General features: G+C 34.7%; 2 protein-coding genes across 2 annotated transcripts; both read right to left on the bottom strand.

Annotated features, from left to right (window-relative positions):
* Window positions 1-635: 635 nt before the first annotated feature.
* Window positions 636-2,045, bottom strand: LOC125874021 (dehydration-responsive element-binding protein 2A-like). Its single transcript, XM_049554827.1, has 2 exons — window positions 1,953-2,045; window positions 636-1,702 (listed from the first exon to the last, which is right to left on the bottom strand). Exon 2 carries the CDS (start codon window positions 1,698-1,700, stop codon window positions 714-716), a length of 987 nt encoding a protein of 328 aa, XP_049410784.1. The 5' UTR covers window positions 1,701-1,702; window positions 1,953-2,045; the 3' UTR covers window positions 636-713.
* A 5,453-nt stretch (window positions 2,046-7,498) lies between these two features.
* On the bottom strand, window positions 7,499-10,023 carry LOC125875196 (laccase-12-like). The gene is made up of 6 exons (XM_049556299.1): window positions 9,890-10,023; window positions 9,652-9,803; window positions 9,295-9,539; window positions 9,067-9,195; window positions 8,010-8,966; window positions 7,499-7,829 (listed from the first exon to the last, which is right to left on the bottom strand). Exons 1-6 carry the CDS (start codon window positions 9,977-9,979, stop codon window positions 7,699-7,701), a joined length of 1,704 nt encoding a protein of 567 aa, XP_049412256.1. The 5' UTR covers window positions 9,980-10,023; the 3' UTR covers window positions 7,499-7,698.
* Between the last annotated feature and the right edge of the window lie 2,805 nt (window positions 10,024-12,828).

The following is a 12,828-nucleotide window of genomic DNA, read 5'->3' as shown; positions in this document are numbered from 1 at the left end:
CAATGTAAAAAAGAACATGGACTAGAACGTCTCAAAACGTATATTACATCCTGACTGAAACTTATTATAGAGATACAAAAGCCGAAGTGCAAAACAGAACTACACAAGCAGTAAAATCTACCAAGTTATGGATGAGGGTTAACAGAAAACGCTGTATAGCACCACTGTTTTCATCCCCATATATTTGCTCTTCTCCTTACTGCTAAGACTTCTCTGATCCACTCGAAACACTTCACAAAACAACACAATATTCATTGGCAAATTCCCTGTGAATACTTCACAAATACACACTACAGAAGTTATTGGTCAAGTTATGAATGAAGTGTAAATGCTGGCAATGCATTCTACATTGTTCCAATCAAAGCACAAAAACCAGTACCTCAAGTGTCAACCAAACTTTACAACAAACAAATAGCTCCCAGAAACATCTTTATTTATTTATTTGTGGTATCACAACACCAAAACGAACTAATTGTTGACTCACTAGGCAGGTTAGATCTGTACAAGATTAGTCCTCCAGAACACCAAATGCATAATTCTTGGATGAAAAAACTTACCGAGAATCAGCTGGCCTGGGAAAAAGGGTAACCAATGCTGCCCAACATGATATAAAAAAAAATTAAACGATACCAAACTCAACATCTCTAGTTTTCTCTTCCTCACATCCTATATCTCAGTCAACGACGGTACCATGTATCTTGCTGCGTAAACTTTCAAACCACAAGTTCAGAATCCAAGTCCATGAATGTAAGGTCATCCGAATTGAAATTAAGATCTTCTTGCCGGCCTGGTTTCAGAAAATCAAAGCCATAGTCAAATGTCATAGATGCCTCCTGCCCCATTTCCTGTGGATCTCCCAGCAGCTGACATGGCGAATTTGATACCAAATTGTTGTCGTAGGCATATTGCTTTCCATCTGAACCGAAGTCATTGGTGGAAACTGGAGTAGAATCTAACATAGCCAATAGCTCATCTACATCAAACATCGCATCCAAATTTAAGTTATCTAGACAATCCCATCCAGACTTGAGCGTATGTTGATCAATACTTATAGGTTCCTCTTTAGCTTCAACAATTTCCATCTCACCAGGCAACCCCGCAGTCTCGTCCTTTCCTTCGTCTTTCACTGAACTCAATGGTGTGCCAGCTGCAGTTGTTGCACCCTCACCCGGACATACCTCGCCGAAACCACCGGAAGCAACCGTACAATCAGATGCAGATGTAGTAGCCCAGGAAGCAGAAGCAGAAGCAGAATCAGAATCATCCCTAGAAGGGTAATTTGGCAAATTCAGCCTTGCACAAGGACCATACATAGCTCTTGCAGCTTCATCATATGCTAGAGCAGCTTCAATTGCTGTACCAAATGTACCCAACCATAGCCTACTACCTCTTTTAGGTTCCCTAATCTCAGCAACCCATTTACCCCATATCCTCTGTCTAACACCTCTGTATTTACACCGCGAATTTTCGGGTCCCCCTTTACCTCTCATACACCCCTTCTTTGAACCTTTAGCAGGAACTTTACGCATTGGCTTCCCTTCATCATCAACACTATCTAGTTTCTCATTATACTCTTTCCATTTAGCTAGTCTCTCTTCCACATTCTTTGTTCTGTCCCTTCTACTCCTTGATTTCCTCTTTCGACTATTATAATCCAACGGCAGAGAAGCCATATTAGCAGCTTGATCCATAATAGCCATTTCTGTAATAAGGCAAAACATTCATTACATACAAAACTATGCATGCCACAAATATAATTAATTATACAATCCTAAAAAATACTCATCATTAAGAGCAATGTAAACGGAAACACAAGACTCTAAATTTTCTCAAACTAACAAGTGTGGAATAAAAAATCAAGAAAAGAGAAAAAAGAAGCAAGAAAAGAAAGACTGATCTAACCAAACTAATCACATATAGATGAATTGAATGAATGAGATTAGGCTACATACCTCTTTTCTTCTGTGTTTTTTTTATAAATGAATTGATCAAATTGGTGAGTTCTTCAAGTTGTTGTTTTTTTCTCTGATAAAAGCTTTGTAGAGAATGATGAGAATCAGAAATCTGTTAGTAATAGAGCTACTTGAGTATTTATAGCCTTCTCTAGATATTTCTAGTATATCTACCCTACTCCTTACCTTATACTCTCCGTCCCATTTTATATGATTTCGTTCCACTTCCTCCATTTATATTATATGACTTAGTTTAACTCGACCGAGAATTTATGAATTTTTTAAAGAAAAATCAGATTAAAAATAAAATAAGTGATAGACATTTTTAACGTAAATCATATAAACTGGACAGAGGGAGTCTATTTATTTAAAAAAATCTCTCAATATGGTGACGTGGCAATTATTTAATCGAGTCGTGGCTGTTGGGATGCCGCGGGATTCAGCACGTGTCACCTGAACCTTCGCGAACCACTCGTTCTATACTTTTTGTAAATTTCCTATTTTGACCTCTTAGGATATTTATTATACCTCAATAGTCAACTTAATTACCTTTTATGCCCCTCGGTTAGCAACTGGTCTAAATTATTTATTAGGGGCCAAACTAACGGAGCCAATAGTTTTACAAGTAGATACTTATGATTTGGCTGATCACAAGGATCAATAAGTTGGCACATCTGACAAAGACACCACGTTATAATTTGACAAACTAGAATTCACACTGAACCTCATTCGAAAAAATATTTCATATCAATAATTTTTTCATATTTAAACAAAATCTATGATACTCTAATAGCTAAGACACCAAATTAATGTACATTACTCAAGTTTTAAAAAGTTGGCACTAAATAATGTTTCACGCGTTTCGAGTTAATGATTTTAGCATCATATATCACCCATAAATTAAAGAGTAAGAATAGAAGCTAATAATGTTTCTCTCTCTCTTATTTACTCCCCTAAATAAAATCTCTATATTAGCACCATAAATTTCTCAAAATAGATACACTCAATAATTTTTCCAAAGAAGTCTGTTGAAATTAAAAATATTCCGAGATTATATGTACACAGTAGGACCATACAGTAAATAGTATATATGGAAAATTGACCATATCATTTATGTATACATTATTGGAAGGAATTTGGTTGTATACATGTTTACAAATTATAGTGTTTGTCTTTCACGATTGATATTCTGTGTGACAAATTTCAAGTCATACGTGTACAATATATGAACATTAATTTTCATATTTTTAGATACATGTTGTCTGTTAAACATTTATGATGTTTTTTTAGTGTACATCAAATATGCAATTTGATTTGTATACATCTCATATATCGATGCTTTTGTTGATTTTTTTATTGCGGTTAGAATTGTATATATCTATTGTATACACATGTTGATTTGTCAAATACAATTAATATTTTTTCAAAAGACATCATCTTTACTGATCATTTAGGTACAAAAGAGTTACATATCTGAGTTCAATGCACCAAACTTCGTACATGACTATCAAAATGAGACTAGTTTATATCTACCCAATCAATCTATACAAATTCAAAGAGATTCACAAAATTTAGGCATGTTTGATGGTAAAAAATGGTAAATCTCATCTATCCATATTAATACGCCTTTTGATGTACTTTGGAATCTCAGCAGAAGAGTTAATAAACACATGGGTTCCTACAATACCAATGACCTATGTTTGCTAATCTATCAGCAGTTGATTGGTTTCTCTAAAGCTATGATTGATCTATGTAAAGGAGTTAAATAAATGTTTACAAGTACCTTGATAACATTAGCTATAATTGTGTTATATTATGCACATGTTGTGAATAGTGCAAGCAAAGTTTGTGTGTCAGTGAATTAGTTATAGTGAGTTATAACTAACTAAGCCGGTTAGATCTGAGCAAACACATTGTATTTATGTGCCAATGCATTACACATTGGAATTCAATTCAATGAAACTAATTCTCTCTATGATCTTCTGGATCCTTCTTTTCTTCATAGTTAGTTCATTTTCATCAAGTTTCATTCTAGATTTCACAAACTTAACATGATATCAGAGCTAGGTTCCATATCACCATGTTGGGGGGAGGGGGGCAAAATCAAAATCGCTCACGCACCAAATGCTAAGCACTAGGAGTGAGTTGGGGTGTTAAAGAATTACAAAAGTCCATATTGGTGGTTAATGAGATGGATGAACTCCTTATAAGGTTTGGTCAATCCTCCTCCCTTTGAGCTAACTTTTGGGGTGTGAGTTAAGCCCAAGACCTAATTTAACATGGTATCAGAGCCATTGGAGCTTGCATTTGAAGAATTCTTGCACAAGCAGTGAATAATTTCATTGTTTCTTAGCTTCATTTTGTGAATTTGCAGTTGTTTTTTCCTTGTTTTACTTTGTTTTCTTTGATTTCATGGACACTCCTAGAGTTATTGTTGGGACTCGATTAGGAAATTCCATGGACATTACTACTATTGATCACCTTCATCCAATGTGTTTGTACCCATAAGATGTGCCAGGATCACTCAATGTTGGCATTTTGCTCATCGAAAGTGAGAATTACACTTGGTGGAGCAAAGCTATGCAGTTGGCCTTACTTGGGAAGAACAAAGTTGGTTTCATTGATGGCACACTGAAGAGGGATCAATACACGAGGGATTTAGCTCGACTTTGGGATCGATGCAATGCAATTGTTGTTTCATGGATACTATGCAATGTCAACAAGAATCTGCATAGTGGAGTCTTTTTTCGCTCAGAACTCACCTGATCTGGGAAGATCTACAGGAGAGATTTCACAAGGTTAATAGTTCTCGAATTTTTCAATTGCACAAAGAGATTTTCACTCTTGTTCAATGAGTCACCCATGTTTCATTTGATTACTCTAGACTAAAGGACATATGGGATGAGTGTGACTTTATTATGCCTCCTTCGACATGTAGTTATTCTAAATCTAGCGAGTTTTTTTAACATCTACAATATCAAAGAATGTTGCAGTTCCTCATGGAACTTAATGATAACTATAATCAGGCTAGGAGTCAAATTTTATTGATGCCACAACTTCCTAGTGTCAACCAGCCTTATGCCATGATTAATCTGAAAGTCAAAAGATAGTTGTAGGATCAAGTAGAATAATATCTGAAACCATGACTCCTACTGCAATGTTCATTTCTAGGTTTGGTCCTGGTAATTAGAAGTCTAAAAGGCCCTATATTTCTATGTTTTTTTGTGATTTTTGTCATGTGAAAAAACATATGACAACTGAGTGCCATAAGCTACTGAAATGTGGACATCTCAAGTCTGGACATCTCAAAATTGATTGTTTTAGGTTGATTGGGTATCCACCCAACTACAAAGGTAAAAGAGAGGTCGGTGTAGCTGGGAATTATGTTTTCGATGCAAGGCCTCTCAACACATAGGCTACAAGGACTCCACCTCATTTCCAACACTATCAACCTAACATACCTCCACCTAACCAGTACTGTTATCCTCACACTCCATATCCACATCCTCAATCTCCTCATATGAATCATCCCATGCCAATGTTCACTCCAAGTCAACATAAAAAACTACTCAGGATGTTGGATCATACCACTATTGGTGAAACAAATAGTGTTGCTACAATTGATCACATAAAATAAATAGTGGATACTAGTGTCTCTCACGTAATCCTCTATGTTTACATCATCAAGGTTTGATAAAAAATGCAGATCAAGTTCAGTTGCCCACATGTGATTCTACTAAGGTTTCACATATTGGAGACTGTCACATAGGAGGATGTGATATTCTTAGAAATGCTCTCTGTGTACTAGCAATCTAGCATTCAAGTTCAATCTCATGTTAGTCTCACAAGTGACAAAAGACTTGAACTGTTGTGTCATTTTTTTTCAAAATGTTGTGTTTTTCAGGATCTATCATCTGGGAAGGTGAGGGTGATTGGTGAAGAAGAGGATGGTCATAAAGAGGAATTTTCGCATATAGTCACTCAAAAATAGCCTAATTACGCTTCATAGTTATAGTTTGTTAATTACGATTCGTAGCTACATGTTATAGGGAGGAGAGTGGCGAGCGAGACTGGGAGAGGGAGGAGAGAGGCGAGCGAGAGAGGGCAGAGAGTGGGAGATAGGTGAATTGTATATGCATATCGGTTAGATACTTGTATATTATACATATGTATTTGTATATTCTGGCGAACGAGATTGGGAGAGGGAAGAGAGAGGCGAGCGAGAGAGGACAATAATTTATATAATTCGCAGGTATGTTTGTATAATTCGCGTGTTTTTGTATGATTGAGTAATATAAAGTCTGAAACTATACAAAAATGATAAAACTCGAAATAACAAATTGATACAAACATAAACATATGAAATTTAAACAATTATATAAAATATATTATACAAATTATATTATATAAATTATATTATACAAAATACGAAAACTATACGTTTATACAAACTTTAAAAAGTTATACACAAAAAGATTGAATGTATATGATGACAAAATTGAAAAACCAAAGGAAATCATCGTCATATACAAATACAAATCAAACAAAGAATTGTTAGTTGTGAATTATACATATACTAACGTGGCTAATTATACAAACTCGAAGTTAGCCCATGTAATTAATGATTAATGTTAGTCGCGAGTGGTAATTATAGCAAACTATAGCTATAATGAGTAATTAAGTAGTATAATTTGCTTAACCACGTAATTTTCCCTAAAATGAATAAGAGCCCGATTGAATTGACTTAAAAAAGTAATTTTTAAATCAAAAATAAAAAGTCAAACTGAAATGACTTTTAAGTCAAAAAATAAAAAGTAGGGGGAGACCTACTTTTTTGTTTTTGACTCATTTTAAGTCATTTTAAACTTATTATTAGTCATTTTTTACCTTGCCAAACGCTTCTTAACTTATTTTAAGTCATTTTCTTTACTTATTTTAAGTTATTTTTTTATATTTGCCAAACACAAGTCAAAAAACTGACTTAAAAGTAAGTTTGACCAACTTTTAAGCCAATCCAAACAGAAAGTAAGTCACTTATATTACAATAAGTAATCATTCGGCACTTCTATCTTTCAAGATTAGGCATGTTCATCCTTCTTCTTCGTCGTCTCTTCATCTTCTTCTTCCTCTTTTTTTTTTTTTTCTAAAAAAAAATATTGACATACCGCAAAGGTGATTTTGAATTGATCAAGATTGAATAATCAATGTATACTTCATGTATATCTAAGTTATATTCAGCTTTTTAATTGTATCATATTGTATAGTTTGTGTATAGCTCATGTATGAATAAGTTATAGCCTATATTATATAGTCAATGTATATTTCTTATGTCTTTGGCTATTTTTTATGTAAATAATATATGGCTACAAATATTGTAAACTAATTTTTTTTATTGTACATATTTGAAACTAGCCCTTAGTTCAAAGGATCGTAGTTGAAGCCCAGTACTGAAGCACTGTAATATTGTTACCGCAAATTCATAATATAATAGAAAACTTGTAGCAAATTATTAGACAAAGTGAAAAATTATTCTGAAATCAAATCATCTCTATTAATTGTTGGACTTGAAAGAATACAGTATAGATATCTGCAACATCTAGATGATGCCTTGACTTGCAAGTGTTGGCACCATCTTAACTCAATAAAAAATTAAGAGACTATCAATTAAGCAAAAAAAAAAGGACAATATAATTGATATAAACTAAAATATTCAAAATGATTTCTGTAGTGTTGTGGATAGCAGGTGTTAACAAACAGGAAGGTCAACTGGAGGCTCCTCTACTGCTTCTAATTCAGTAACTCCATTTTCCACAAGGAATGCCATGGCCAAACCCCAAGTAATGTGCACATCCAAGTGACAGTGCATTAGCCAAATTCCTGTTTGTCATAACAAAAAATGTTTGAATTATTGTAACATGTTATAGGAAAAAAAATTAAGAAGTCCTCTGTCCCATTTATATGAGTTAGTTTGATTTGACACGGAGTTTAAGAAAGAAACAAAGGAAAGTGAATCATATAATCTGGGATAGAGGGAGTACTTATTTTCTATCTTCTTACCTGGATTATCAGCTACAAATCTTATGACGGACCATCCATTGACTGGTACACTTGCAGTATTACGAAGAGGTGGATCAACAAGGTTAAATTTAGAAGTATCTGTTTGTGGATTGAAGTTTCCAAATCCCTCAGCAAGAATGTAAAAATCGTATCCGTGAAGATGAATTGGATGGTTTTCAGCTGTGACGATACTAGTCCCCTGTAACACAAGCTGCACTCTCGCGCCATAACTTAACTTGTATACTTTAGTTGCGGAAATAGGTTGCCAGAGTGACCTGCTAACATTACCAGTGTAATCAAATTTAACGGGTGGGCTTGATGGGAAATCTGTTGAGAAAACTCCAGGTATTCCCTGGTGATGTGCTTGCAGTAAGGAGAAATTGGATGGTAGCACAAATGATACATTGTTCATACTGGCAGTGAACCGCGTTCCATTTGGACCTTGACAGCTGCTGGAACTTGCCCCTGCAGGGCAATTGTTGAGTCCCAATCCAACTGTGAAGAATAGATCTTCATCGATTTCAGTTGGCACTTGGACTTTTCTTGCACTTCTGAAGCTACTGGTGAAGGCAGTGGCGGTGGCTGTGTCATTAAATGCTGGTAGAGATGGGAAAGCGGGGTTTATCTTGACACCCTTAGCAGGGCAAGGAGCAGCCTTGTACTCTAAGATGGCTGTGGTTGTGGTGTTGTCAAAGGGTGCTCCTTGTGCACTTGCGTAGGCACGTGCAGCCATGTAGTATCTGGCTGGTGGTTGATTAGCAGTTATGAGGACATCAGTAGTCTGGCCTGGTCCTAGCATAAGGACTGATGTCGTGAATGGTTTAACATAAGATGCATCTGCTCCAACAACAGTGAACTTGTGGTTGGCCACTGTGAAGAAAAGTTGTTGGTTGAGTCCAGAGTTGATGACTCGAAGGAGGTTCGTCTCACCTGAGTCCACATGGACTATGGTAGTATCTGCACAAGGATTTTAAGTTATATGCATATATCGGAAACTATTTTTACATCAGTCACCTTTTAATGTACTGTTTTAAATGCATTGTGGATTGACAGTTACCTTGATTTGAACACTTGTAAAGATCACCCGGTTGACCATTGATGGTGTAAGCATCTGATGCATTAGGTGCTGCTCCCGTTCGTGTGGCTTGTCTAATAACATCAATGGGGTTTGCATCCCACCACTCACCTAAATTAAACAACATGCCCAAATTAAGTACTATTTCAGAAAAAGCTTGTAAAGTAAACAAAAAATCGAACTGAATGTAACGAAAGAAGGAATTAGTACCAAGCAGAATGGGTGTTTGTCTCTTGGGCTTAGGGAATGGATAAGCAGTTCCTTCTTTTGGGTGGATAACTAAGGCTCCATAAACAGTGGCCCTGAGCCACGAGCTATGGGCGTGCCACCAAAGTGTCCCTTCTTGTCCTTGAATAGTAAACCGATAAGTGTAACTCCCTCCTGGTCTAATCGGACACTGAGTGATGAATTCTGGTCCATCTGCCCATGCCGTTCTCATTTGCCTCACCCCGTGCCTTTAAACAACATAAAGTATATATATTAGAAACAAGGGCGAAAACACGGAAATATCATCACATCATGATGTTCAACATAAAGTATATTTGAGTTGTGCATGCATGAACTTACCAATGAATGGTGACATTATATTGAGCTCTATTGACAACCTTTACCACTAGAGTATCTCCATTGTTCACTTCCAAAGTTGGTCCAGGAAATTGCCCATTCACGGTTATAGTACTATGTGTATTGCACAGCCTCTTCACCGGCGTTGCTTGAATCTGTACTTCCAAAAAAAAATAGAGGTCAGACTATAGATCCTAGTTTTAAATATTAGCAAAAACAAAGACACACTTGGATAACATACAACAAAGTCATGGTAGTGAATTTTGGCTTTTGCTAAAGAAGCAGCATTAGCAAAAAGAAGCAAAATGGCATAGAATAACAAAGAGCTCATGTTGAAGGCTAATTTTGACTTAAACTTTGTTTATGTTTGTTTGTGAAAAATTAGAGAGTTGAGGCTTTAGTTATATAGGAGAAGAAGAAGAGAGAGAGGGTGGTTTAATGGTTGGCAGATTAGGTTTTGATTAAGCAACAAGGTCAGTTTATGGGGCAAAACTTAGTTCAACATTGTAGAAAGAGTTGGTGCACCCAACTCATTTGCCCATCAAACTCCAGAAATTTTCATCAAATGCTTGTTTTCTAAAGTTTCTCTTTTGAGCTTAATATGTTCTCACATTTCAAACTAACAGAAGTATGTTTTGTTTTGTTAATTTTTTCATCAAATGCTTGCTAATTAAAGTTTCTTATCATGTTTGTTTTGATTGTTAATTACTTAAATTTTATTGTATCGTATCGTTTAAATTCAGCGTTAGCTAATGACAAAAAGTCTCATTTTGTGTAACGATCAATCAGGTGTGATCGTGTCATTACCTTAATATTTTCTTCTCATTTTGTCTTTACTTATTATTTAATAATCTTATTTTTGTGGTAGATTTATTATTCCAATTGTTGATGTGTGACAATTTATAAACAATACAATCCATTGAAACATTGTATTAATTAAAAAAAATATACTAACACAATACAATATACTATAAAACAATATGTAATATTCCTTTTTTTTAAAACAGAAATATGATTATTTTTTTGTCAATAATCAAATTGTAATTACTTGTTATGATTACATACCGCGTGAATTGCACGGACTATATAGAAAATCTTTTTCCCTTTGTTAATAGTGTGAAGCCAAAACGGGTCAAACCAAGATAGTTTAGCCTAAAAAGGAAACAATTTACGTATACATCTACAAATCAATACAATAAAGTAAAATCTTGGAGGAATAGCTTGCTACTCCCCATACTCTAATTTACATGACATATTTTTCTTTTAATTAGTTCCAAAACAAAAATGTTATATTTCCATAATTATAAATAATTTAATTCTAAAATTCTCATTTTTCCATGATTTATAGTTCGTATCTAAGATTTGTTTTAGAACGACAATTTTAAAAAAAATATTTTTTCTTAAAATTTTATGTCAAATCAAATAGTGTCACGTGAATTAAGACGGAGAAGTAAGCTAGAAATGGAATTTGCTCTTCTCCCTTTCTTATTGTCTCTATTTTCTCAACTTCTTACTAAGACGGTTGACATATATCTCATTTTAAAATGAATGGTACAAATTATATTTAACCAAATCAAGGATCTTAAGTCTTAACTATAGTTAATGTAATAGCTATTTTGTTATGTTTCTCCCAAAAGATTTGGCAATCAACGAGTCTAGAAAATGAATTAATTAGAACTTTTATATGTAGAGTATGCTTTCAACTCCCTTAAATCTTTTTATCATTGAATTAAAACATTTCATGCTACTCAATTTACAAAACTTCTCTTATTAATTTTGTTTTATTGGTATGTGTGATTGTTCCCAAAATATCATATGTTTAGTGATTTCAATTCAATTATTGTGAGTTGGCGAAGCAAGCTACCAGTAATCATTTAAAATTTATTAAATATAAATTTATAAAATGATTTGAATTATATTAAATTCATAAATATATTAGTTCAAATAAATGTCATGGATTAATATAATTGGAATAATTATTTAAGTCCAATAAATATGAATTTAATTGATTTGGGCTACAATAGATGAGCCCAATTTGTTAAGCCCAAATTCATCTTATCCTAGAGGTCCATTTTGGTGCCACGTGGGCAAATGATGTGGCATGCCAAGTCAAGCAAGAAGCCAATAGGATCATGACATGTGTCAAAGATGACAAATCCGCTCCATAAAGCCTATATGTCATGTCACTTAAATTTGATTGGCCGAAGGGAATCCTGTTCCAATCTCAACTCCTCTATTCTAAAACTATAAATAGGGGTCCTCATAATTCAGAAAAGGGACAGAAAATTCTAAAACAAGAAGCTAGAGAAAATTCGTGGTACAAACGCCATAAATTCTATATAAAGCTACAAGTTTATGAATTCAAGCATTCAAGTTCAAGAACGATCAAGATCAAGACCATCAGATTCAAAAACAAGCTCGAAGCCCTTGAATTCAAGCAAAAGTCAAGATTAAGCTTTAAAGCCATTGAATTTATATTTGAAAAGACGAATTTAGAGGAATCATAGAGATTGTAACACTCGCACTTTGAAATAATAAATACAATTGTTGCTATAATTTTCCGTTCTTGATTATTATTTTCTCGACGCGAATTTTATTGTCTACAAATTCTGGCACACCCAGTGGGACAATCTCTACCTCTCATCTCAACTTTTCAAGCATCAAACAACATCGAGATGACTTCCATGAAGAACAACTCTCGATCAACTGCCTTGAAGGTCACTAGCTCCAAGTTTTCTATTGAAGTTGAAGACATTTTTTATGTTACCTTTGGAAGTTTCGGAGCTGTTACAAGAAACAAAGTTGCTATACTAGGACAACAAACACTGCAAGTGTCATCCGCATCAACTCCTGTTTTTAGGTCTTCGACTCCAAAAAGAGGAAGTTCCTCCATAAATGCTTTGGAAGGAGGAAGCAGTATTGTTGAAAAGATCAAGGAGACATTGGCTCTACTTGAGCAATCTGGTTCGAAAAATTCTACCATAAGGGAGAACTATGATTCAACTAATGAATCATCTCCACGTGCATCGCGTAACGTGAGTCCGTTGAAGATTAACTTACGTGACAATCCATGCTACTCTCATACATCTCCAATGATCATGCAAACGATGGTAACTGCTGCTTCCTCTCCTGAGGAACAACTTGCAAATCTGACAAAGTTGGTTGAAGGATTGAAAAAAC

Source organism: Solanum stenotomum, chromosome 8 (assembly GCF_019186545.1).
Source record: "Solanum stenotomum isolate F172 chromosome 8, ASM1918654v1, whole genome shotgun sequence".
NCBI classification, from domain to species: domain Eukaryota; kingdom Viridiplantae; phylum Streptophyta; class Magnoliopsida; order Solanales; family Solanaceae; genus Solanum; species Solanum stenotomum.
This window is presented reverse-complemented; position numbering and strand designations above follow the sequence as displayed.